At 35.9% G+C, this 18,289-nt stretch overlaps 2 protein-coding genes across 2 annotated transcripts; one reads left to right on the top strand and one right to left on the bottom strand.

Annotated features, from left to right (window-relative positions):
- The first annotated feature begins 594 nt into the window (after positions 1 to 594).
- LOC133068184 (olfactory receptor 8K3-like) lies at positions 595 to 1,536 on the top strand. The gene has a single exon (XM_061159356.1). It carries the CDS (start codon positions 595 to 597, stop codon positions 1,534 to 1,536), a length of 942 nt encoding a protein of 313 aa, XP_061015339.1.
- Positions 1,537 to 8,768: 7,232 nt separating this feature from the next.
- Positions 8,769 to 9,706, bottom strand: LOC133056123 (olfactory receptor 5J3-like). The gene is given in 2 exon segments (XM_061141231.1): positions 8,769 to 8,989; positions 8,992 to 9,706. Coding segments are annotated over 2 exon segments (936 nt in total).
- Between the last annotated feature and the right edge of the window lie 8,583 nt (positions 9,707 to 18,289).

The following is an 18,289-nucleotide window of genomic DNA, read 5'->3' as shown; positions in this document are numbered from 1 at the left end:
ATAACATCCTGGTTTTTCAACTTTAGTACTATTGATATTTTAGACAGATATGGTGTTTTATAGGATGTTTAGAGGCATCACTGACCTCTAATCATCATATGCTGGTAGCTTCCACATTCCACTTGTAACAATTAACATGTCCTCTCAATTCTGACAAATGTCCTTGGGTTAGTAGCATAATTTCCAGTTGAGAACCAGCAACTCTCTTTGTCTCTCTCACTATATGTTTTATTGTAGGTAGGAAGATGAAAGTGTTAGTTGCTCAGTCATGTTTGACTCTTTGCAACCCCATGGACTGTAGCCTGCCAGGCTCCTCTGTCCTTGGGATTCTCTGGGCCAGAATATTGGGGTGGGTTAATATTCCTTTCTCCAGGGGATTTTCCCAATTCAGGGATTGAACCCAGATCTCCTGAACTGCAGGCAGATTCTTTACTATCTGAGCCACCAGATGAGTTTATTTTCAAGTATCCTAAACTGGAAAGTTTAATCTGTTTATACTAGCTTTGCATAGTGAAACTCTCCCAGGTGATGATACATAGAACCTATTGACTATGTTGATGTTTCTACCCAGAATAGGTTCTCTAATAAACCTGAATGGAGACTCACAATGGAACAGTGCTAAATGAATTCATCCTTATGGGAATTACCAACCACCCTGAACTGCAGGCTCCATTGTTTGGGCTCTTCCTCATCATCTACGTGATCTCAGTGGTGGGCAACTTGGGCATGATCATCCTCACCAAGATGGACTCCAAGCTACAGACACCCATGTACTTCTTTCTTAGACACCTCGCTTTTACAGATCTTAGTTATTCAACAGCTGTGGGACCCAAAATGTTGGTAAATTTTGTTGAGGATCAAAATGTAATCTCCTATTACTCTTGTGCTACACAGCTAGCTTTCTTTCTTGTGTTTATTGTTAGTGAAATTTTTATTCTGTCAGCAATGTCTTATGACCGCTATGTGGCCATCTGTAACCCTCTCCTCTACCCAGTCATCATGTCACAAAGAGTGTGCTGGGTGCTAGTAGCGATCCCCTATGTCTACAGCACGTTTGTCTCTCTTCTCGTCACTGTAAAATTATTTAATTTATCTTTCTGTGGCTACAGAGTCATTAGTCATTTCTACTGTGACAGTCTTCCTTTGTTATCTTTGCTCTGCTCAAATACACCTGAAGTAGAAATGATTATTCTGATTTTAGCTGGGTTTGATTTGATTTTCTCTCTTCTAGTAGTTCTTGTGTCTTACCTTCTCATTCTCGTAACCATTCTCAGGATGAGCTCTGCTGAAGGCAGGCACAAGGCTTTTTCTACCTGTGGATCCCACTTGACTGTGGTCATAGTGTTCTACGGGACTTTACTGTTTATGTATGTGCAACCAGAGTCCAGCCATTCCTTTGACACTGATAAACTGGCTTCCATATTTTATACTCTCGTTATCCCTATGTTGAATCCCTTAATCTATAGCTTGAGGAATAAAGATGTAAAATGCGCACTACATAGGATGTGGAAAAAATCATGCAACCTTTTTTATTAACATGCAATACAATTTCTATAAACTGGTTATGGGCTCTAAATTTTGTTCTATGCGCCTCCAAATTAAGTAGTGAGTATAAATATGTTCAACAATTATTTATAGATTATATTACATATACTAGGCACTTCTAATTGCTGCAAAGAGATTAATGAAAAAAATATTTTAAAAAATGCCTTGAGCACAAAAGACCAATTTTGTACATAAATTAAGTACATGTTAGTAGACTGTGTTAGATGGATATAGACAAAGAAATGACTGTCCAGGTTTCTGAATGTTTTCTCATCTTTTGGAATAAAATTGTGGCATATTGTGTGTGTCTGTGAGTTTTTTATTTTCTTTTGTTTTTGCCTTCATACTTTTCCCCAGTATGTTTCATCTGTGTATTTGAAGTTATCAATCACATTTATTTTCTCAAATACCCTTATTCTTTACATTGAGATCCCACATTTTTTATCATTAATTCCTCTAATTCCTTATAAGAATCTATTCACCTATTAACTGAAAATATGTTGCAATTCAGCAATTCATAGGTCCAACTGCAGCCTGATTTTGTCTCAATCCATACATTTTGTTGAAATCACAGGACATTTAAATCAAGATAAACTTTGGGATCCTTCAGTAGCTCCCAGATTGGTACTTCTTGTTCTCTCAAGTAGTAATTCTTTCTTCATAACTGGTAGTTTGATTGAATGGGTAGTAAAATAATTTTGTCTTTTTGAATAAAAATATTTGTCCATGTTTAAAAGTAATGTTCTACTTTTTTTGCATTCTTGAGTAAAGGAAGTACTGATGAATTAATTGTGTTGGCTCTCTTTCCTTGGGTTGATGTTTCCAATTTTTATCAACAGTGTTTATGCAGTAAGTTTTAATTGACTTTCAGTATTTAACTGCACAATTCATTATTCTGCTTGTGGGAAGCAAAGGGAACCGATCTCATTGTTGGCACTTTGCCATATTTCTAAGGCCTGATACATGGCAGGGATACAGCTATCTTGCTTTTTGTAAATGACTTCTACATTTTCCCGTGTGCTACCTTTAACTCTACTTAATAATTCTGCAACTTTACTGAGGCTATTAGTCTACAATATATGCTTTGTTCAGTATCTTGCAATAAAATTATTTGTTTATCCCATGAAGTTTAATAAAAAACCTTCACTGGAATACAATTTTTAAACAACATGACACAAAACAACCAATATCTCCTTTAATATATATATATATATATGGATAAAAAAGATGGTATATCCAGAAAATGGATGATAGCCTTTTAAAAATGGTAATGATAACCCTGTATGTGAGACAGCAAAAGAGACACAGATGTATTGAACAGTTTTTTGGGCTCCGTGGGAGAGGGCGAGGGTGGGATGATATGGGAGAATGGCATTGAAACATGCATATTATCATATGTGAAATGAATCTCCAGTCCAGGTTCGATGCATGAGACAGGGTGCTCAGGGCTGGTGCACTGGGATGACCCAGAGGGATGGGATGGGGAGGGAGGTGGGAGGGGTGTTCAGGATGGGGAACACATGTACACCTGTGGCAGATTCATGTCAGTGTATGGCAAAACCAATACAATATTGTAAAGTAATCAGCCTCCAATTAAAATAAATAAATAAATAAAAACGTGCTGACGTTATTGGGAGTACAGAGGCAAAAACAAACAAATAAATAATGCTGACCTGAACCTTATAAAAATGCACTCAAAATGAAAGAAAAAAAAAAAAAAAACTTCAGTGTAAAATGCTAAAGCATAAAACATTCAGATAAAGCAATAAGGGAAAATCTATAACCAAGACCAAGGGCTAGTGAAAAGTTTGTATGACATCAAAACAATCTAGATAATCCAATAAAAAATGATCAGAAGCCCTAGTCATTTCTCAAAATAAGGCATACGGATGGTCAAGAGACATATGAAAATATGTTCAGTGTTGCTGATTATTAGAAAAATAATCAAATCAAAACTTCAATGAGATATTACCTCACATCAGCCAGAATGGCTATCTTCAAAATATCCACAAACAGTAAATGTTGGAAAGGGTGTGAAGAGAAAGGAACCCTCCTAAAATATTGGTGGGAATATAAATTGGTACAGAAACTATGGAGGACAGTATGGAGGTTACATAAAAGATAAAAATAGAGTTACCATATGACCCTGGAATCCCACTCCTGGGCATATACATGGAGAAAAATATGATTCAAAATATATACACAACCAAATGTCATTGCAGCACTGTTTACAGTAGTCAAGACATAGAAGCAACATAAATGTCCAAAAACAGAGGAATGAATATATATACACATATATACAATGGAATATTACTCAGTCATTAAAAGATCAAATAAGGCCATTTGCAGGAACATGAATGGACCTAGAGATTTTTCAGTTCAGTTCAGTTCAGTTCAGTCATGTCCAACTCTTTGTGACCCTATGGATTGCAGCATGCCAGGCTTCCCTGTCCATCACCAACACCTGGAGCTTACTCAAACTTAGTCCATCGAGTCAGTGATGCCATCCATCTTTGTGACCCCATGGATTGCAGCATGCCAGTCTTCCCTGTCCATCACCAATGCCTGGAGCTTACTCAGACTTAGTCCATCGAGTCAATGATGCCATCCAACCATCTCATTTTCTGTTGTCTCCTTCTCCTCTTGCCTTCACTCTTTCCCAGCATCACAGTCTTCTTCAGTGAGTCAGTTCTTCACATCAGGTGGCCAAAGTATTGGAGTTTTAGCTTCAGCATCAGTCCTTCCAATGGATATTCAAGATTGATTTCCTTTAGTATTGGCTGGTTTGATCTCCTTGCAGTCCAAAGAACTCTCAAGAGTCTTCTCCAACACCACAGTTCAAAAGCATCAATTCTTTGGTGCTCAGCTTTCTTTATAGTCCAACTCTCACATCCATACATGACTACTGGAAAAACCATAGCATTGACTAGACGGACCTTTGTTGGCAAAGTAATGTCTCTGATTTTTAATATGCTGTCTAGGTTGGTCATAACTTTCCTTCCAAAGAGCAAGCGTCTTTTAATTTCATGGCTGCAATCACCATATGCGGTGATTTTGGAGCCCCGCAAAATAAAGTCAGCCACTGTTCCCCCAATAGTAGTTTTGCCAATAAAACTACTAAAGTAACTAGAAAAATACATTGAAATTTTATATGTGAATATTAACATAAATATGAGCAATATGTTAAAGGAATGTAAAGACAAGATAGGAAATGTTAACAGATAATTGTTTTCAGTTGCAAACTAGCCCCCATACATGGAGGGCAAATAGAGACAGCAGAAAGAGTCTGACCACTCCAGATGGAAGGTGGCAGGTTTAATAAACAAGGGAACTTAACAAATGAGCTTGTCTTGGGAGACCAGATTTTTTGTAAATCGCCACCCCTGCCTGCCTGCTAGAATCTTGAAATTTTGTGGAGAGACCTTAACTGGATTCAGTCATATATTCAGTCCAGATTATTCAACAGCACCTTCTTCTCTCAGGGCTGTGTCCCTAAACAATGCCTGTTATAGGAATGCTGGGCAGAACATATATTCCAAGGATGAGGAGGCAGTGAGGAACATCCACTGTCTGGGTCCAGCTCACTGTCAATGCACAATTATACCCTCTGGAATAACTCCTCAAACAAGCTGGAACCTATTGGAATTTCTACTTTTGTATACATAAAGATAAGTTAGTATCTTTCTAGTAGAAAGGTAGCAAATGCTAAATTGCTGTCGGGCAATGGTCCAACTAACAAACTTTAATGCTACATAATTTTTAGAATCCTAATTTAAGGCTTCAGTGACTGTAAAAATACTTATTTTTATATGAACTCTAATTTCAACTGGAGATTTTTTTCAAAACAATTGAGAAATTCCAGTCATTTTTTCCCCCCCTCGTGGGTATTTACCTAATCAGACATATATTACTGGGTCAATGTATCCAGATCGGGAATCTCTGATGAGAAAATGAAAACCTATAAATAATATGTTGACCAACACTAATATGAAAAATAGGAAATTAAAAGAAATTCAAAATTGTGTCAGGTTCTTTCCATGAAGCATTTTTGATGCTGTAAATGGTTTAGAGACATAGACTAAACCTGTAAAAGACAAAGTTAAGTGTATTTTAGTTGTATCTGTGCATTAGAAATAAAAGAATTCCATCAATATGCATTGATTATAAAACTTATATGAAAAGTATAAGGAGTCAATCAAAAATAGCTAAATCCTTCTGAAAAAGAAGACCAAGGGACATGTTCCAGTTCACGCACATACTAAGACACAGTGGCTAGAGTGTTTGATAAACTGTAATATCGGCACAGGAATAGATCGATAGAATACTGGAGCAACACTGATTGGGAATTGTTTTCCAGATACATATGAATCCCTAAATTAGGAAGAATTGATACAAAACAGAAAATAGCTGCTCTTTTTGATAAATGGTGCTCATATATTTGTGTATTTGTATATAAAAGCAAGGGAAAATATAACCTTTTTAGATGATAATATATCTCATTAGACTCAGGTTAGAAAATACTAACTGTAAAGAAAAATATATATATAATTTTATCCTATGCTGAAATTCTACACGTTTTTGTTGTCAAAATGGGCTTCCCTCATAGCTCAGTTGGTAAAGAATCCTCTTGCAATGCAAGAGACCCTGGTTCCACTCCTAGGTCAGAAAGATCCCCCGGAGAAGGGAAAGCCTACCCACTGCAGTATTCTGGCCTGGAGAATTCCATGGACTGTATAGTCCATGGGATCGCAAAGAGTCAGACATGACTGAGCGATTGTGCAACTTTCACTTGTCAGAAGAAGAAATAAAGACAAGACAAACCTTGGTGGGAGAATATATTTCTGATAGATGCAACTAACAAGAAGTTGGAATCCGATCACATCACTCTATGGCAAATAGATTTGGAAAAAGGAGAAACAGCGACAGGTCTGTTTTTCTTGGGCTCCAAAATCACTGCGGTATGGGACTGCAGCCACCAAATGAAGAAATGCTTGACCCTTGAAAGAAAATCTGTGACAAACCTCGGCAGCATATGGAAAAGTAGAGACGTTACTTTGTTGACAAAGGTCAAGTTACAGTTTTTCCAGTAATCATGTACAGATGTGAGAGTGGGACCATAAAGAAGGCTGGGCGCTGAATAATTGATCTTTTTGAATTGTGGTGCTGGAAAAGACTCTTGAGAGTTCCTTGGATAGCAAGGAGATCACACCAGTTAATCCTAAAGGAAATCAATCCAGCTGTGAAATGTTGCGGTCCTTTAAGGGGCCAGAACCTGGTGGTCTGGAGTCGACGATAAGAAAGTGAAAGAAGGAAAGAGGCTAGCATTCCCTGGGTCAGGCAGAAAGCCAATAAAGCCCTAGGACAGGGCTTGTACAGCTCAAGTAGGCACAGGTGCCCTCCCGAAGAGGTCTTGAAAGCCTGGGCAGGAAAATGAGCTCGACAGGCTTCCACGCTCCAGAGAATCAGCCAGAAACACACACAGAGAGAGAGAGAGAGACAGAGAGAGGGAGAGAGAGAGAGAGGACACACGGCGAGAGAGAGGGAGAGAAAGGACACACGGCGACCCAAGTCTCTAGTGGAACAAGGGTGCTTTATTGAACTCTGTGTGAGTATATATACCATATTACAAGGTAGCTTCTTCAGATAAAGATCAAAAGACCAGACTTTACAAGTTACCAAGGAAACAAAGAGTAATAGAGGCCTTAAAGCCAAAAGACAATCCATATCAAAAGAGGGTCGGAAATAATCACTTTCACCATATGGAAAAGCAAATGAAGGGAATCCTATGCATGCATTCCATCTCTTGATCTCAGTCCTGGGATGCCTGCCGCTGCTGAGCTCATTCCTGACAGGAACTGATGAGGAAGAGAGGACTCAGGAGAGACAGGAAACAGCACCCAGAGATCCTACTGTCAAACATTCCCTGACAGTGAAGAGCTGACTCATTTTAAAAGACCCTGATATTGGAAGGACGGCATGCCCCCTGCAAAATGTATGTGCAAAGACAACTACTTTTACAATATTTTGTTTTTATTTTTCATAGGAAAGGTAAAAATTGCTTTTCCTGCTTTAAATCCTGTCATCCTTGCTAGCATACTGACTATGTCTTCATTGTGAAGTATGAACTAGTGAATGTAAGCTTGTTTAACTATTTTAAACATTCCTCATTTGTTTTAAAAATCCCAATCTGTATCTTTATGATATCAATAGTTAATAAAGACTCTAGAAAGACAGAAAACTGTCCATAGTATAACTAATTTTTATATTCAAAATTTATTGCAATATTATTCACAGGACCTTTGGTAATAGATAATCATTTCTAAAATGATGGGGAGTTTTGAAGTTATATAAGTAAACCATCATTACAGAATAGAAACTCTTATCCAGCAGTAACACCCATCATGTGATTTAAAGATTGCTAGAGGTTTTTCTTTCTTTCTTTTTTAATCTTAAAAGAATATGAAGTAGATTCTGAAAATCAGAGATGAATGGGAAGGGTGCTGAAAGGGTGCTGAATTATACCTACTCTCAAATTCCAAATATGTATCTATCTTTATACTAGGTTTTTTTTTTAGGAAGAGAACACTACTGCAAATTGAAAATTACAATGGTATCATTTTCCAACAACCCATCTTTTTTGTTGAGGTCATGGATGTCCAAGAACAGGAAGAAAAGTAAGAAAATCACTACTAGTTAGAAAATCTCATTTGGAATCATATTCTCCTTTTTAGCTAATATAGGGATTTACCAATATTTAAAATTTTAATACAAGCTTTAAAAGGAAAATAAAATGCCATGTATAAAATTATTTTAATTTTCTGAGTCAATACATTTAAGTATTTTATAAAAATATTTAATTCTTTATATCTCCAATAGTATACACATATTCACAAACTTTGTTTTCCAAATTTCAGAGAAGATGCATATAATTCTACGAATTGATAAAATAAATTTATCAAAATCATTTTACTAAAAGCCATGAGTGCAGATATTAATAACCTGAGTTTTTAGTTAGGCTTTGTAAAAATTCATTTATGCATAAAATCACTTTTAATTTCTAGTCTCATTTTCTTATATGAAAAGGACTATACTTAGAAACTCTAGAAATAATGAATGAAATAATTTGTCCTATACTTAGAAACTCTAGAATTCATTGTATTCACGTGGATGTTGGTGAAGGAAGAATTGACTGATTGACTGCTATAGGGCTAAATAACATGAAATTAGCATGACAAATGTTTTATTTCTATGACCCTTCTCACAGCACCCTTTACCTCTTTGTTTCTCAGACTGTAAATCAGCGGGTTTAACATGGGAATCACTAGTGTATAGATCACGGAAACCACCTTCTCTTGTTCTACAGAATACTGGGAACTTGGCTGAATGTAATTAACACTCAAGGTGCCGTAGAATGTGGTCACAGCGGTCAGGTGAGAGGCACAGTGGAGAAGGCTTTCTGTCTGCCTGCTGCTGAGCGGATCCTCAGGATAGCAACAGCAATGAAGGCGTAGGAAATGATCACAATCAGGAAGGTGGCCATGGCAATGACTCCAGAGAAGGTGAGGAGCAACAGCTCGTTCATGGAGGTATCAGAACACAACAGCTTCAGCAGTGGGGGAACATCACAGGAGAAGTGACTGAGGACATTGGACCTGCAGAAAGACAGTCTCCCAAAGCTAATGGTGTGTGTCAGTGAGTTAATCATCCCACCAATGAGTGATCCAGTGACCAGTCCTACACACTTCCTCTTAGACATGGCTACAGTATAAAGCAAAGGGTTGACAATGGCCACATAACGGTCATAAGCCATCACAGACAGCAGGAAGCCTTCTGTGGTGACGAACACCTGAAAAAACAAGTGCCGCACTATGCAGGCAGAGAAGGAGGTGGTTTGCCTCACAACTAGGAAGCTGATCAGCATTTTTGGTGCAATAACAGAAGAATAGCAGGCATCCACAAATGAAAGGCAGCTGAGGAAAAAGTACATGGGTGTGTGGAGCTGGGGGGTGATTTGGATTAAGAAGATCATGCCCAGATTCCCCACCAAAGTAACAGCATAAATCACCAGAAACAATACAAAAAGAACAACTTTCAGTTCAGCATTGTCTGTCAGTCCCAAAAGAATAAATTCAGTAACAACTGTAAAATTCTTTGCAGCCATTTGTTAATTCCTTATCTTGAAATCTGTAAGTAAAAAAGATGTGGGGATTAGAATGTACACAGGAGTATCTGGTGTTTAATATATTAAAGACTCAGAGAAATCTATATAGGCTTCTGTCCTTGGAAAAATACATTATTTTGCCGAACCAAGCTTGATTAGACTGTTTTATTTATTTATTTTTTTCATTTAGTGCTAGTTATAATTCTACTCCATAAGCAAGTATAAGAAAATTCATTTTGGCTTTCAAAATTCTAATTCTGTCTCCAATTATGAGACAGTGATACTGGCTTGAGAGATACTGATGGAAAATATAAGGAATTCACAAAATTAAACTTAATGCTTCTTTAAAACTCTTCATTTTTTAAGAAGGAGTAAACTACAAGAAGATCTTTAGTCAGCTGTACTATTAGCTTCAGTGTTAGTCTATAAAAACACCATGTACAGCCAGATAAAAGCAAAGCTGTGAGACGGAGTCCTGACCTCCAAAGTTGCCATGATGCTCTTGAAGGTGCATACATCTCTGGCCTCTTATGAGGCTTCATTATAAGCATCACAGAGAGAGACCCTCAGTGAAATCACAGGAGAGTGAGACTCAGAGCATAGAAAATGAGGTCTTGTCTAAACAGAGCAGTTAAAAGATGTGATATATTACATGGGGCTTTTTAGTTATATCTGTTGTTATATAAATTTCTATACATAATATTTAACTAATTATTTATTATAAACTCACAAATAAACATATATATATGTATACACACACACACATATACATAGAAAAGATAAAATGTAAAATGTGGAATAACACAATCATTTATTGTTCTGGAATATTTTTTGTAGCCTCTATATAATTTTATATATAAAATTGAAGTGAAGTAAAGTGAACTCACTCAGTTGTGTCTGACTCTGTGGCCCCATGGACTGTAGCCTACCATGTTCTTCCATCCATGGGATTCTCCAGGCAAGAGTACTGGAGTGGGTTGCCATTTTCTTCCCAAGAGTAACTTCCCGGCCCAGAGATCGAACCTGGGTCTCCCACACTGTAGGCAGATGTCTGTATTTATATATGTGTATGCTGTGCTGTGCTTAGTCTTTCGTACCCAACTCTTTGCGAGCTCAGGGACTGTTGCCCCCCGTCTCCTCTGTCCAGGGCATTCTCCAAGCAAGAATGCTGCAGGGGGTAGCCATTCTCTTCTCAACCCAGGGGTTGAATCTGGGTCTCTCTCTCTCTCTCTCTGTGTATATATATACATATATATATATATATACACACAATTGATTAATTATATTTTATTGATTAATTATATATATAACAAAATATATATATATATATTAGTAAAACAGCACTTTGAAGTGAAAGTCACTCAGTCATGTCTGACTCTTTGCGAGCCCAGGGAATGTATCCTGCCAGTCTCCTCTGTCCTTGGAATTCTCCAGGCAAGGATACTGGAGGGGGTAGGCATTTTCTTCTTGACCAGGGATTGAATCCGGGTCTCCTGCATTGCAGGCAGATTCTTCACAGTCTGAGGCACCAGGGACCACTGTGGTTTTCTAAATCCAGTTTCTATTCTTTAGGTAGTTTGGTTACTTAGGCTTTTTAGTCTATTGTACCAGACTTCTATGCTACCTGAGGGTTCTGTCATATCTGACACTTTTCAACCCCATGGACTATAGCCCACCAGATTCCTCTGTCCATGGAAATTTTCAGACTAGAATACTGGAGGAAGTTGTCATTTCCTCCTCCAAGGACTCTTCTGGATTCAGGGATGGAACCTGTGTTTCTTTTGCCTTCTACATTGACAGGAAGATTTTTTACCATCATACCACCTAGGAAGACCCACTATGCTTATATAGGAATCAATATATCCATAAGAGGATAGGGCTCCACATATATTTTTAGATATAGAGAAATAAACACAATGATAAAATTTGACTTATCTATGTCAATTCTATTAATTTATTTTAATAAATATTTCAACTGCCACAAAAGCAAAATAGTTGGCATCAACCCAACCTATGATTAAAATATGTTGCTATCATTTATTGATTTATTGACTTTGGGAAAGTCATTTATCTTCTTTCATACTAGTATAATCACACCTACATCACATAATTACTGAAAATAATAGATACTATGGGAAAAATGCTAGGTTTTGCTTTGAGTTAATAATAAGTGCACACATTATAAGATAGACAAATAGGAAGGTGGGGATATAAGTAAGTAGATAAGCAATATATTGATAGAGAATCACAATGTGAACAAATTTAATGGGCATACAGATGAGTATAAATCACGAAAAAAGGTACAACACAACAGTAAATCTATTAACATTTCCCAAATTTGAAATCTTTAGTTCATTCTGTTTAAAAATACAATGAAATAGAAATGGATATTTTAATATTTTCTTTCATAAATTTGTAGCCTAGAAGTTTTCACAATTTCTAATACATTACTCAGAAACTATCAAAACATTTGCCAAAATGCATGAGTTCTTCAAACTGTAATGTTAAATCTAGACATTTCAAAACAAAATGTAACATTAGTTCATCACATCTGAGCTATCTAATTCAGTAGTTAGTAACTTTATGTGAATGTTTAAATAGAAATTAAACATAATAAAAATAGGTAAAATTCTACGGTCTGATTTAGTCTCAAGTGCTCAATAGTCATACATGACTGTATAGCCACTATACTGAACAGTGCTAATTAGAGAACATTTCAGTCACTGCAGAAAGACTTGTACTGATTAGAGCTCTCATCTAACTCTCTAGCTCATCTTTCTAAAGTATAAATTAAATAGCATTGTCTCAAGGAAAGATACTTTACAGATAGTTTTCATTGTAAGCATAATTAAAAAGGATTTCCAAGTGAAATTTAGAAATTAAATTATATTACTCATCAGGCATGCCTATCCCTGTAAAACATAAGACAATATTGTGAATAAAACTAGATGATTCAGGTGGAGTGGATAGAGTGAAGTTGGTTTAAATGACCTCTAATATTCTTAACACTCATGATTTTATCAGATTTAAAATGATCTTTCTAAGTGATCTATTAAAATAAGGGAAAAAATTAAAAAACTAGAGAAGGAAGTCAATTATTGTAAAATAAATTTAACTTACCAAAAGAAAATATTTTAAAATTTCAGATTTAGAAACTTCATGTTGTTTTCCATGTTTTCTTTTTTTTTTTTTAACAGTATTAAAAACAATAACTGAATATATATAGAAGATATCTCCAGGTAAAACAACTGAAGGCAAATCATCATTAATACAGAATAAATATAATAACAAAGTAACAAATTTTCAACATTTTTTTATTTTTGCTCTAAAAGAACAAATTTGAATAGCAGGTATAACTAAATACATATACACAGGCACTTTTTACATCAGCTTCTAATGAGTTCTACTACAGCTTAAACGTTACAAAGTTAACAAATGAAACCTTGGGGAACACAGTTCTTGAGGGAGTTTACATTTTCCCCTAATTAATTGAAGTCCCTAAAGTGTGTAATTAACTAAAACACGATAAAAAAATTTTAAGCCCATTAAGCTTGGAGGATTCTTGAATTCAGTAAAATTTAAAAAGAAAAATAATTGGAAAAAATTTGCTCCACAGAACAGATTTACCTAAATGACAAATGGTCAGGTGTCACTAGGCTTGTTATGCAGATATGCAAGATAAGGAAACCAAAAACTCAATTTTAAACCAAAAACTTAATTTTAAAGATTCTTTAAAAGCATCATACACAGAGAGAGAATAAAAAAGTGAATTTCTGGTGGTTAGATTACTGATCTCTATTTTCAGTTTAACTTGGAAAATGAGTTCAAAAGAATCCTTCTAGAACTCTGGTGAAAATTCAAGGCTTACATTCATCAAACTAATATTTACTGAAAAACAACATATTCTAGGCATCATTTAGAGATAAATGGGTTATCATAAATGGTTCAATCTTCATTTTTAGAAAGATTGGAGAATAAATATACTCCCGAAGACACTTAGATTATCTAGAAATCTATAATTAAAATAGAACATTGAGTTTAAAATTGATAATTTAAATAAAAAAATGGATAATCACCATGTGGAAAAATGAGAGAATGCTCAATTTAGACAAGTAGGAAAATTGGACGCATGAATTTTCCAAGGGCTTTTGTCAATCTCTGTAACCAGAATCTTGGAATTTAATAACTCTGCTGCTAAAAATAACTGGAAAATTAGAGACAGACATGTAACAAAAGTTTTCAGATATTTGATAATTGGTGGCCCATGACAGAAAGATCGTGATTACTGGCCCCTGATATGGAATGATGGTGGGGCACAGGAAGAACATGATAGTCATGTAGAGATGAAGACACTGAGTCAGATCAGGAAGGGCTACAGTGCCTGGAATATGCAGGGCTGAGCACTCGAGTGGAGACACCTAAGCAAAGTGATTTCATATCAGCATGAAGTTGGCCTGAGACATTTCCGATGGTTTCTAAATTGCAGCTATTGAGATTGTATAAAGCCAAATCAAGAACTGGCATCCCTCATAGATCAGTTGTTAAAGAATCTGCCTACAATGCAGGAGACCTGGGTTCGATTCCTGAGTTGGGAAGATCCCCTGAAGGAAACAGCAATCCACTCCAGTTTTCTTGCCTGGAGAATCCTATGGATAGAGGAGTCTGGTGGCCTACAGTCCATGGGGTCACAAGAGTCGGACACAATTTAGTGACTAAAGAGAAAGTCAAGAACAGCTACTAGGAAAGGAGGAACTGCCAGGAATTTGTACCTTGAAAACTAGCAGTTCTCATAGGGTTGGGTCAAATTTGTCAAATCTTATTGAAGAATGTCATTGAACATCTAGAGCTTTCAATAAAGACACCTGAAGAGAGAACTTGCCCCAGAGGAAATAATCCACTGTACTCCATCTAACAGAACTCTCAAAAGGATTAAGCAGATTAGTAAGCAAGTAAAACTGGTAAAACAAAACTCAACAATTTGATGAAAGAGAGAAAAAACAAAAACGTATGGATTCAACTGAAAAATTTTCCCAATGTCCAGCATCCACAGAAACATTTGCATGTTGAAGAAGCAGAAAAATGTTTTCCATAACCATGAGAAAAACAAATCATCATTTCTAGATCCAGGAATAACAGAGATGATAGAATAGGTAGTGAAAGTGTTCGTCACTCAGTCATGTCTAACCCTTTGTGACCCCAAGGACTGCAGCCCGCCAGGCTCCTTTGTCCATGGAATTTTCCAGGTAAGAATACTAGAGTGGGTTGCCATGTCCTTCGGGGTATCTTTCCAACCCAGGGATTGAACCTGCGTCTCCTGCTTTGCAGGCAGATTCTTTACCATCTGAGCTACCAGGAAAGCCACAGAATAGGTAGACAGGAACTTTAAAAGCAGTAATAAATATTTCTAAGAATCCAAAGGCAAAGGTAAATATGAAAATTAGAACTAAGAATTATAATAGAAAACCAAATTGAGTTACTAGGATTCAGTAGAGTATCAAGTATGAACATTTTGCTGTGTATTTGTTTAAAGTAGATTAGACATTGAAGAAATAACAGTGAATAAAACACAAAACAATAGAACTATTTGCACTTAAGTACCAAGAGATTAAATAGAAATGACTAAAAATGTAGACATTTAACAACACTAAGAAAAATGCATTATATACAGAGATAAAAAGAATAATAAACACAGACTTTGTGAAAATGCACACAAAGAAAATGGACAAACATATTTAAAAACACTGGAAACATAGCAAACAATAATTTTATGCCAGACATAAACATAATTTAGAAACTTAAAGAAATATACATTTTCTTTATCTGCTTCTGGTAGTGACCAGGTAAGTTTTGATAAGCCATCACATCACAGTTAAAAACTGAGGGAAAAAAAAAAAAAAAAAGCCAACCTTGAAAGTACTGAAGGCAGAAAATTAGGCAGATTCTGAAATGCATTAGACATTCATTAATGGAACAAGTGATTTTCTCAAATCAAAACAAAGTGATTTTTACAAATTCTATTTTGAGAAGGGCTTGATCTTGCAACAAATGAATACCTTGTAAATAGCCCACAGTCTTTCTGAGCTGAACAACAAAAAAGACAGAAGTGAGACAAACATAGTCAAAGGGGGAGAAAAAAGAGAGAGAGAGAGAGATGAAGTCAAGGAAGTTCTACGAAGGAGAAAGCCAGGGAAGGTGAGATTAATATCCTGTGTACACAAGTTGCCAAGTTCACTGATCTTGAACCATGAAAGTGTGATGCAGACTCCATATGCTAGACAAAGATAAAAATATGAAGCAGTATTTGTATTATAATGCATGAGACAGTGTTTGAGTCAAAGCATGTTAGTTTTCTGCTAAAAGGAAAAAACAAATAAAATCAACTCTCTTGATTTTATTTGTGAGGTGGAGGTGAGGGAGGTGGGAGGGGGGTTCTGGATGGGGAACCCATGTACACCCATGACTAATGCATGTCAATGTATGCAAAACCACCACACTATTGTAAAGAAATTAGCTTCCAATTAAAATAAATTAATTTTAAAAAAGAAAAAAAAAATAAACTCACTTAAGAAAAATACAACAATATTCAGACATAGCATGATATTACAATATCCAAGATAAAATCCAAAATTTCTTGACATGCAAATGTACAGGAAAATTTGAACAAGCCTTGAAAGGGCAATAGAAATGGATTCTTTCTTCTTTTTCTCCCTTCTCAGTCTTCAGAGAGTTCTGCGTACTTTGAGTTGTGGCTTTAACTTTTCAGTCTCCCTTTCCCACTTCATCCCCAAGTCTCCTTTATATTTAAGTCTTTTCCCTGGTGACTCAGTGGTAAAGAATCTCTGAAACGCAGAAGACACAGGAAATGCGGGTTTGATCCTTGGGTTGGGAAGATCCCTGGAGGAGGGCATGGCAGTCCTTTCCAGTATTCTTGCCTGGAGAATCCCATGGACCAAGGAGCCTGGCCACTACAATCCATGGGATCACAGAGTCTGACAGGACTGAAGCCCCTGATCACACAGGAGAAACATGAGAAAGGGTTTTCTGCCCTCCCTAGAGGCAGGACAATTCTTCTTTGTATTATGCAGGATCTTGGGTCAAATGACTAAAACAGTCAAATGTATAGAGGAAAATCTGAAGAAATAGTTTTATCTAGCACAGACATAAAATCTCAAAAATATATTGATCAAAAAGAAAAACAACCAAATTAAAATGAACCAAAATGTAGATGTCTTAAAAGAAGATATACAAAAGACTGACAGGTTATACAGAAAAGTGTTTATTATTGTTAGTCATCAAGCAAAAAAAATCACAATGAAATAATTTTTCACCAATTTCTATTTCAAAATTTTAAAAATTCTAATCAAATATAGGCACAGATATGCAGAAAATGGAACTCTCATGGATATTTGTTGGTAATTTAAAAGACTACAATAAGTTTTTGGAAGGTTTCAAATTTCTTATAAAATTAAACATGCATTTATCTTATGATCCAGTAATTTCACTCAGATCTGACCATGAGAAATCAACTCATCTGTCCACAAACATAGTTGAATGGAAATGTTTATACTAGACTTTTTATAATAGCCCAAAACACAAATATCCATCCGTAGTTAAAGAATGGTGGCGCATGTATGTATTAGAATACAATGTAGCTATAAAAATCACAATGTAGATAAATTTCAAAATCCCTGTACTAAGTGAAAGATACCAGAATGACAGTACATATTGCCTTATTTTACTTACATGAAATTCAGAAACAGGGATAATAAGTTTATGGAAAGAAACCAGAGCAGCAGTTGCTGGAGGTGGAAGGATTTTGTTTGACGTGTTAAGGGGTGAGGAAAATTTCCCTATGATGGAAATGGTCTAGGTAGGGTGTATAAAGCATCAGAGAAATTTCTTTGGTGTTGAAAGTGTTCTATCTATTGATTTAGGTATTAAGAAGAAATAAAACATTTTCCAGTACTTATCCATTTGTACAATTTAGATCCATCTTTAACTGTATATGAATTTCCCTCAATTATTGTATGTACAGAAATCATGGAGGAAGAGGGCATGGATAAAATTTATGAGAGGAAATATAATATTTTATATTAGATTTTATTCTTGATGAGGTTGTAGTGAACATTATCCAAGCATGGTTGAATCTCAGCTCAGGCCACACTACAGTTGAGACAATCATCACAGTAAGATACTACATCTCAGTGACTGTTATGGTTGGTCATATGGAAGGACAAGACAAGGATATATCATCCATTTAAAGATGAGGGTTTAATTTCAAAGCATCTGGTTATCAGCTATATGGCTTTGGTCAAATTATCTAGTTCTCCTAAACTTGATGTCCTCTGAATATGGAAATAATACCAATCTCACATAAATTAAATGATATGTTTTTAACCCAGTGTTCACTACATATTTTTACTTGATTAACACACTTAAAGGAAAAAAAAAAAGTATGTGATGATGATAATGTCATTTAAAACATCATGGGTTTTGTAATCGTTCCAGTTTTACTGGAATAAAGCTGACTGAAGAATTTTCATTGCTACTTCAATCCCTGCCTCTGTGTGAGGGGATATGTAC

Source organism: Dama dama, chromosome 1, assembly GCF_033118175.1.
Source record: "Dama dama isolate Ldn47 chromosome 1, ASM3311817v1, whole genome shotgun sequence".
Taxonomy (NCBI): Eukaryota; Metazoa; Chordata; class Mammalia; order Artiodactyla; family Cervidae; genus Dama; species Dama dama.
The sequence above is the reverse complement of the archived record's forward strand: the minus strand, read 5'-3'. Positions and strand labels throughout refer to the sequence as shown.